Here is a 10,131-nt window from a genome sequence, read left to right as displayed (position 1 = left end):
TAAAATTATACAATCATAAAAAACAGTCTTTAGGCCGTGCTTTCGGCATCTCGGCGCTAAAAAAAACTTGTCTCAATCTTATAATTGTACATTTTTATATCTGCGGAAAGCTGTTTATAATACGATGCTAGAAATAGATATTCCAGTATGGCTTCTCAACCGATTAAACGCTAGAATAGAATTGGTTCTTAGCAATAGTGAAAAATTATATATAGCATCATGTTATAGCCAGATTTCTACGAATATAAAAAATACAATCAAAAGATAAAAAAAGTTTTTAGCCCGTGCTTTCGTCATCTCGAGGCTAATAAAACGTATTTTAATCTTATAATTGTACATTTTTATATCTGCGGAAAGCTGTTTATAAAACAATGCGATAGATAAACTTATAAACAATTAATTTGCTTATTTTAAAATCCTTTTTGAGTAGTTTTTAGAAATGGGCCTTTTGAGATTATTGTCCTATCTGCAACTGTTTCCAAGATTCAATAAGGAAATTATCACTCTATTATCTTCAGATTTTTAGTAGTGAAGCTACTCTATACTTCCAAATGTCCGTCCGTCCGTCTGTTCGTTATACATAGGGGGAAACGCGATTTTCTCGGCTCCTTTTTAAGATACAAGGCTATAAACATTCTCATCCATAGCTTTTAAGCAAAGTTTTAGTCGCTTTTATTTTTCACATTTGTTTTACTCAGCTCCTGTGAAAGATAGAAGGCTGAAACTTCTTGTAAACATTAAGTCTAAAACATTCATAGCAGTCGGACTGCTTTTAAGCCGCTTTTGCTTTTTACAACAGATTTTCTCAGAACCTACAAAAGATACACGACTGAAACTTCTTGTCAATATTCCCTTCATTTTGCACCATAATTAGGTATAAAAAAATCTATGGTAGTCTGACTGCGTTTAAGCAGCTTTTAGTTTTTTAGTGATTTTAAGTTTTTGCATATTATCTCTCTTTTTTTCTTTGTTATGATAACAGAAGATGTGCTCTATAACTCACTTTGTCTATTTAATAATATATTTTGTACTTCGCTACTTATGGATGTTGTCATCCTTGTTTGACATTCTATTTGTAAGTAATATAAAGATTATTCAAAGAAATACATTTTATTACTACTTAAAACAAGGATGACAATATCCATAAGTAGCGAAGCTAAAGAATTATGAATGGATATTGGGAAAAAAATTACTATAGAGCAGTGTCATACAAAAAATATTAAAAATGATAAAATAGGTAAAACAGGAAACCTTTAAAATCATAAAAACTTAAAAATCTAGGAATCAATCTAGCACCCCGATTAATAGACAAATATTATTGAAACTTGATGGAAATATGTAGAATATAAGCATATTCAATTCCTGATTATTTCAGCCGTCAATCCTGAATAAGAATCGACTTAATCAAGAAAACTTGATCATCTAGGAATCGATCTAGCACCCCAATTAATATACAAATCTTATCAAAACTTCTAAGTAAAATGTAAAATTGATTAATCCCTGAAAATTTCAGCCCTCTATCTTGAAAATTAATTGAGAAAAAGGCAAAAACTTGAAAATCTAGGAATCGATCTAGCACCCCAACAAACAGACAGATGGACAAATCAATATATAGGAAAATTCAATAAAAATTTCAGCTGTCTATCTTGTATAGGAGCCGAGAAAATCACGTTTCCCCCATAGCGCTACAGACGGACGGACTGACGGACAAAGTGAATTATAGAGTAGCTATGCTACTAAAAATAGCTTAAAATAACTAAAAATAAGAGTAATGATAAAACTAAGATATTGGATGTTGCTGGTTGCATTTACTATGCTGTTCTCAACATCACTCTATGTTGTTTTCTCATATATTTTGACATTGCTTATTATTCCACCAATAGTAAAATATCACTTCTGGTGGCTACCAATCTTCAAGAAATAGTCAGCACAGTCTATATTTTTGGTTGTATCCTAGGTAAAAAAGTCATTAAATTAGAGGTTTTATATTGCTAAATTTTTTAATAAGATTTTCAAATTTGTATGAAAAATCTCCAACTTCTACTAGAAAGTAGTGATGTAAATTTTTATTTGTCAAACATAAAGCAGCTTAAAGTGTCTATGAAAAAAATGACGTCATACTGGCCTATAATTGGTCATTTATATTGTATGAAGTCGTTTTTATTATAGGTACTATAAATTGCTCTTTCAAACATATCATAAACAAACTAATAGTGATATCCATCAAGAATTTAAAATTTTGAGGTTTCCAGAGGTTTTATAATTCTAGTTTTGTACAATTATTTTATAAGTAACCATGGTTCTTGGTTTAGGAAAAGCACAACTTTTATTTTTCATACATTTAATAGACTTACCCTTGAGTTTAATTCGATAATATAACTTATTTTCATCTATGACTGTATTTCTATAAGTTTTAACACATAAAATATTTAACACGGAGAGAGGGGACAATGGGCTGTTTTTTACACTTGTCCCCAAAGTTTTCTTATTCGCCAGCCTAACAACTTTTGATTGGTTTATTTATTAAGTTGGGTGTTCAAACGTTTCAACTACTAATTTTAATCTACAGAAAGGGTAATTTTGTGTATCAACACTGGGGATTGGTCATTGCCTTATCCCTTTAGATCCCTGAATATTTACCCACTGTTTTTCTCTGTATAATCCAGTTGAATTAAAGTATTTGCTTACCTTATGTTAGCTACACAATCATATCATTATTTAGGTTTAAGTAAACTAAAATGTAACAAGGATGACAACTTCCCTAAAAGCAAAGTTCTGTAATAGATGGCCGAACAAACATTAACACTTGTAGTGTGTAAGAATGGATAAGCAGAATATTAATGCATAAGTCCAAACAAAATTGTAAGTAAATTTGTTGCAAAACTGTGTAAATACAGGATAAATTTAAGGACATACTTACATTTTTAGGACTTGATTAAAGAGATGCTTCGCTTATTACATTGTACCTTGTTGTAATAGGAATCAGTATTCAAAAAATCAGATGAATCTGATAATTTTAACATACAAAAATTTGATGACAAAAAAGTAAAAAATCAGCATGTTTTAAATGGTCAATGGACATATGGACTTTCTGGTAACGATTATTATGTTCCTGCGCTTTCTAAATCGTACCTAACTTATGTAGGACAATACTAATAAAAAGAGTTAACTGTTGCACACGGAAGGACCCATCCTAATTATAGAAAAGCTTCACTTTTTAAAAAATTAACTAAAAAGAATACTTTTTTAGGTATTTATTATTTGGGATATAGCAATTCAAAAGTTGCAAAAGAAATAAAAGAAAGAGGATTTTGTTACCCAATGAACCCAGTTCTTGCAAGCATAACTTTCTTGGTTAGTCTGGCAGCTCTTGGTGTCGTAATATATGAATTTTATTGTATGCAAGTTGAAGGGGATTTTGTTAGGATGAAAAAATGGATGTATGCTTTCAATTATGCAAATGCTATTGGAACAGGTAAAAAATCACCATTAAATATGCGCACAAACAAAAAGTCGTCTTCATTCGCACTCACTTGAAAGGTCAAAAACTCATTTGACAAAACCCCCTGAGAAATTTTCGTTTTTTCTGAAAACACACATAATAACCATGACAAAGAGAATAGTAGCTTACGCAATAATCTGTAAAATTGTGAGCAAGCTTCCAGTCAAATGCTCATATTAAGTCTAACTGTTCTTAATGTTGACCAAACGCATATTTAAGAACAAATTGATGCATTTAAGAACAATAAGCGCATTTGACTGGAAGCTTGCTCACAATTTTGCGGATTATTGCTGAGTACTGGTTCTAATCCACCGGATATTAATCGGATTCTTTGGATTAAGAGAAAATAATTGATAATTTTATTTGATGGGTAAGCTGCCAGTCTTTTATCATCAAATAAGTCTAACTGTTCTAAATATTGACCAGATGCATAATTTAATTAAACGCATATCTAAAAAGACTTTGACCTAATAAGCGCATTTGACTGGAAGCTTACTCACATTTTTACGGATTATTGCGTAAGCTACTATTCCCTTTATTGTTAGGTAAATACAAATCCCTCACTCACTCTATTTGATGATAAAAAAATGGCAGCTTACCCATTAAATAAAATCATATTCATCATATTCGAAACCGATTAATATCCGGTGGATTAGAACCAGTTCACAGCCATACTAAAAAATTATATCTAGCATCGTATTATAAAAAGTTTTCTACGAATATAAAAATGTACAATCATAAGATTAGAACTAGGGCTAAAAAAGACTGGTTTTAATCTTAAAATTGTAGATTTTATATCCGCGGAAAGCTGTTTAAAATACAATGCAAGAAAAAAACTATTTTATCTTTTGTGCAGGAATGTTATTGCTGGTTGTAGTTTCAGAATATACTAGATGGATTTGTAAGGTATTATTTGCTGGGATCTTAAGGGATAAGACATTAACCGAAAATATTTATTTATATCCCCAATGATGATACACAAAAATACCCATCCCGTATATAACAATTAGTCGTTGAAACATTTGGACACTTATCTTAATCAACCATTGAACAATTGAATTAAAGTCCCCAAAGTTGTTGAGCCAGCGAATATGAAAACGATACTATGAAACTTTGGAGACTAGAGTAATAAACAGCCCAATGTCCTCTCCCTCTATGTATTAATTTAGGAGTTAGACAGTTTGAAAGAATGTCCCTCCATTGATGTGATGATCTTAAAGTATGATGAGCTACAACAAAATATTGGGAAAATCAAGGTATTAGTAATAGACATAGTATATCTAGATAGTCCAACTGACTCCAGTTTTTGTAAAAATTAAAATTCAATTTTTGCAGACAGAAGTTTTGTTTACATTTTGTAATATACTAGATACGGGCAACGATATTTTAGACGAATTTATTCGACTATATACTTTTTAGAAAGCTAACTTTATTAAAATAATTTACTAATTTAAGATATCGTCATTCATGTGCTTCAAATTTTACGAGGGAAGAACTTTTTGCACGAATTAATTTACCCAGGAAAAGCTTAATCCTAAAATATGTGACAATTTATAGCTTACTCCTAACACGAATGAAATGAAAAAAAAATATGCCCACATTTAACAAAATGTGTACACTATTTCAACCAATGAGATCTCGTGTATGTTCCTTTAGTATACCCTATTGGTGGAATCAGACAGTATGTCTTTTGAGTAACTCTATGTATTAGTATTTGATTACTACTAAAAATTTCTTTACTTACTATATAGTTATATTTTCAGAATGGATTCAAGTATGTTCTCATGATAGGAAACATTTAAAATCTTTATTTCAACATTTTTTCATTTTCATTAGTAAAAATAAGTTTATTTGTTGAGCATATAAAATGAAAAAAAAACTTTAAGACTTTATTTGAAATGTTAGGCATTTTTTGACTATATATCATCAATAGGGCGGGTCGATTTGCAAGCTTTTTGGGATTTTCAGATTAGTAGACATTGGCAAGGGTTACTGGGCCATTATAAAACCCTGTGAAACTTGAAAAGGATTTTGTAAGCCAAAAACAATGGGCGCGCGGGGGGCGTAAAATGTGCCCGCCCCTTAATAAAACCAAATATTTAAATTCCTTCAAACACAGGCATGTTGCATATCAAAATGACCGCATTGAAATGCTGATTACAAATCTGAAAACCGTTTTGAAAAATATTGATTCAGTCTGAAATGATTTTCAAAAAACCTACCACAATAAACAAATTTGATTAAATCAGCTGTTTTAGGTACTTAATTGAAATCTTATTTGAACTAGGAGCAATATTTTTCAAAACGGTTTTCAGATTCGTAATCAGCATTTCAATGCGGTCATTTTGATATGCAACATGCATGTGTTTGAAGGAATTAAAATTTTTGGTTTTATAAGGGGGCGGGTACATTTTATACCCCCTGCGCGCCTGTTGTTTTTGCATTAAAAAACCCTTTCAAGTTTCACGGGGTTTTTATTCGAACAGTAACCCTTGCCAATTTGTACTAATGTGAAATTCCAAAATCGACCCACCCTAATCATCAAATGTTTTTTTGTGTTCAAACTGCTGTGACACAAAACTAAACTTTTTTGAAGGGATGGTAACTGATAATATTGTAAACAGTTTTATTATTGTACTTTCATAATTTATAGCATTTGACTATGTTTTGGCGTGTTATTTTATTTGAACCTTTGAACTCAACAAAACATTTGATGATATTTCATCAAAAAATGCTCAACATTTAAAGTTTTATTCATAGAAAACCATAGTGAAACTTAATTTTTTAGTTTTTGTAACACTACCAAAAATAACCCTAGTATTTTCACACACAAAGAAACATTTAGAATCAAAGCTGGAAGGTGCTTAGAATCACTTGCTCTCGTTCGTGCTATCCCCTATCCATTTGGAAATTATTTATGTACAATCTTATGTACCATTCCTACATGAAAAGTAACTTTCAAGTGAAAATATTAAAAATAACAGTTTAAAATGATTTTAAAAATATTTTTTTTTCATATTAATTTGGCTCAGTACATAGTAATCTAATAAAAAACGATATGCATATAATTATAGATTCTAGTTTTTAAGTGTAAGTTTATTTTAATTCTATTACTTTCAACTGAACTATGATGTGAAATATATGAAGGGAATTAAATTTAAATTTTAAAACAAATAACTTTAATTTAATTAGGGTTATTGACCAAATACTTTTTACAAATATAGATTTTATATTTGTTTCATCTGAGAAGCCTATGGTTGTTCTTGTCTGCTATTTGTTGCTTACTTATACATGCTCTTTTATTATATTTCAAATTTTCAGGTTATAATTATTTGAATTAAATTTAAAACTTTTAGATATAGTCCCTTTTGTGACATGACAACGCCTCTTAAGGGGCGTTTTGTCATATTTCCACAGTAGCTTTTGATAGGTTATTTCAGGTTAGGTTAGGTCTTGGCACCTTAGGGTATGAGCCCTGCCCATGGGTTTGAAATAGGAGAAAAGCTTCTGAGAAAATACGATGAAGAGGTGATGTGAAAAAAAGTGACTCTACCCAAACTTTTTAATAAAGTTGTCTTTATGTTAGGTGCGACATCTGTCTGTGATAGTAAGTATTCTTCTATCCTTGTACTACAATTCTTCACTACTTCAAGACACTCATAAAGATCATCTCAACTTTGCCACATTTTTAAGGTAATTTAGTTGAATCATAAGTAATTATAGATTTACTATTAAGGGTACAAAAGATTAAATATTGGTATTTTTGTTTGCCACGTAAAGCCGGTTTTATTCGTATGCTTTGAAAGTCTGTGCTTAGCCCTTTGGATTTGGAACCTAGCTCAACTAAAGTTCACAAAGCAAATATATTCTTGTGGGTTAGTGCAAATTCAATAAAATCAACCTCTTATGTACTCCCTCGTAAATTTTTCTTCTTTGTTTTGTGGATTTTTTTTCAAAAGTGGTCAGTAGTAAGATAGCTTAAACATTAAGGGAGTAATAAGCGTTTAAAAAAAAAAAGAGTTTGCGAAGGACACCCTGTAATTTATTTGATTGACTAATTAGAGAGAAAAGATCAAAATGATATTGATGATTTTACCAAAATTGAGTCACATTTAAACGTTGTTACAAAAATTCTGTTTTTTTTGACAAAAAAATAATTAAAGTCAATGCTTAGATTATAATTATTTTTAAAATCTATTAGAAGACAGTTATTGAAGATTGAAAGTTGTGACTCACTGAAGACAGAAGTTGAGATAGTTGTGGCAGAGATTGGTGAAACTGAACCTTTCACAGCAATGGGATTCTTTAACATTGAGCGGTCTTGTCTCATCTCCTTGATGGCTACGTCCATCACTTATGTCATTGTTCTTTTACAAGGAGGATTCAATGTATAAACAATGAAACTGAATAAAAAATAAATAGTTTATTCCATTTCGTAGCTTATTATTTCAAAAAAAAAAAAACCTATACGTGTTTTAGCTGCCGTTGGGGGGTCAACACATAGTAGAATTGACGAAAATCTGCCCCCCCCCCCAAAAAAAAAAAATAATATTATTTTAGATTTATTTCGCTTGTTGGCTATACCTTATTCCTGCTAATAACAGTCAAAATGTTTTTTTATAACCCAAATCAAATCAATATGAGAAAAGAGAGAAAGGAATATGTATTAGACTAGTCCCCAAAGTTTAATAATAACGTTTTCTTGTTTGTTTCTTAAACAACTTTGGGGACCTTAACTGAATTTTGATTGATTGGTTTATTAAGGTGAGTTTTTAAACGTTTCAACCACTAACTTTAATCTGCGGAAGGGTTAGTTTTGTGTATCATCATTGGGGAAATGCAACAATTTACCGGCCATTGCTTTGGGTTATTCCTTTAGATCGCTGAATAATAATCAAAAAGGTTTTCTTTTAAAAGGACCAAAAGCTTTAATCCAAATAAATCAAATGAAGATAAGGAAAGAAAACACACTAATTTTGTGATTGAAGTAGAAGAAGATCTCATGAGTAAGTCAGTCAGTGAGGAAAAAGGATACTTGATTAAATTAATAAAGCGATTTATGGCTTATTTAAGTTTACTTATTGATTTAGCTTAAAATGTTACAGATTGGATGGAGTCTATTTTCCTGTTAAGGGAATACATTTTTTCCTCTATGGACAGACAATTTTTTCATCTGTACCAGAAAACGGTTTGTTATGCATACAATAATAAACCCTAATCTATGGGGGGGGGGGAATTTCTTATACCGGCGATGGATAAGGGAACCTTTTAATGCCCCCACTGCATAAAAAACGACCGACGAAGGCCACAAAAATGACGAGAAAGCAATGAAAAACTTTTTGAATTGTTGGAAGAAGTGAATACTAGATGCCTTTTTTATAAGGAATAAATAGTTAACAGGTTTGGTGAAAAAAAACATAGATTATAAAGAATAATTTTAGCAATACATTTATTACAATATAAAATATAATAAATCAATTAAAAAGAAAATATATGTATGTTTTTTTAAGATAATTTACAAGATTGGTATATCAAAAATAGATAGTAAATTTAATTTTTTTGTTTACAAATAATTTGGCGCTTTTACATAAAGTGACTGAAGAGCACTGTTACCTCCAACTCCCCCCCCCCCCCCCCACTTCAACATTATTTTTAAAATATACTAAAATTAAGGGAGGATTCCAAATAACTAATCCTAATCCCTACCCAGTACCCAATATAACCTAATCTAACCTAACCTAAAGTAATGAAAAAACTCCCACCCCCCCCCCACCCTTATCTTTAATTATTAAAAAATATGTAGCGGAGGTTTCAGTGCTCACCAAGGAACTTTATATGAAAGCACCCAATGCGCATCCAAGCACACAAATATGGAGTAACCTTTCACTAGACTGACATCCTTATATTGGCTGGGACTGTGTTGCAAATAAATCTTAAGGGATAAGACAATGGACAAAAAATTTATATCTATCCCCAAAGATTTTAAGGATAAATATCTTTGTTTAAAAAATTGCAAAAAATACTTTTGTCAGTCAGATCTAAAGGGTTTTTAAATAATAAGGGTGATTTTGTTTATAAATAGCGCAACATTGAAAGCAAAATATTTCAAAGCTTTAACACAAAAAAATGACGTTATACGTTAAAAAAAACCAATGGGAGGCCAGTATAAATTCTATTTTTGGTCAATTACAGTGTAAACTGGCCTCTCATTGGTTTACTTTATTGTGTGACGTCATTTTTTTGGTGCCACTTTACGCTGTCTCCAAAAATAAATTTGATTTAATTAATTGTTGAAGTTTTAAATATCCAGATTTTCTAAGGTGTGAGACAGACAATGGTCGAAAAAAGCAATATACATCCCCAATGATGATAAACAAAATTATTGTATAAAAAAAGATTGGACTCTGAAATACAATCGAAAAAGTCTTTTCGAGCCTTTGTACTCTGCAGTCCAAAGTCCCATTTCTGCCTGGCAATATCTAAAATTCCGTTACTTCTGGACGGACGCACATGTCACATACCATAGTCATAGTGTAGTAAACATATTAAACATTGATATGAAAATATATCAATCACATTAGAATATACAAGGACGATTGAGTTCAATAGTAGATTAGGTTACGTTAGGA

General features: G+C 30.8%; 1 protein-coding gene across 1 annotated transcript; it reads left to right on the top strand.

The window, feature by feature from the left end:
- Nucleotides 1-3,460: 3,460 nt before the first annotated feature.
- On the top strand, nucleotides 3,461-8,010 carry LOC145335164 (uncharacterized). Its single transcript, XM_080180895.1, has 4 exons — nucleotides 3,461-3,475; nucleotides 4,672-4,758; nucleotides 7,089-7,195; nucleotides 7,704-8,010. The coding sequence occupies exons 1-4, from the start codon at nucleotides 3,461-3,463 to the stop codon at nucleotides 7,894-7,896; spliced, it is 402 nt and encodes a 133-aa protein (XP_080037021.1). The 3' UTR covers nucleotides 7,897-8,010.
- Nucleotides 8,011-10,131: the final 2,121 nt, after the last annotated feature.

Source organism: Acartia tonsa, chromosome 13, assembly GCF_053477335.1.
Source record: "Acartia tonsa isolate MP-2025a chromosome 13, ASM5347733v1, whole genome shotgun sequence".
Lineage (NCBI taxonomy): Eukaryota > Metazoa > Arthropoda > Copepoda > Calanoida > Acartiidae > Acartia > Acartia tonsa.
The sequence above is the reverse complement of the archived record's forward strand: the minus strand, read 5'-3'. Positions and strand labels throughout refer to the sequence as shown.

What these genes read in the sequence shown, in the direction of transcription:
- LOC145335164 (XM_080180895.1), top strand. An exon ending in AAAATATTGGGAAAATCAAG is followed by an intron (nt 4,759 to 7,088) that starts GTATTAGTAATA and finishes TCTTTATGTTAG; the next exon opens with GTGCGACATCTGTCTGTGAT. An exon ending in AACTTTGCCACATTTTTAAG is followed by an intron (nt 7,196 to 7,703) that starts GTAATTTAGTTG and finishes AAAATCTATTAG; the next exon opens with AAGACAGTTATTGAAGATTG.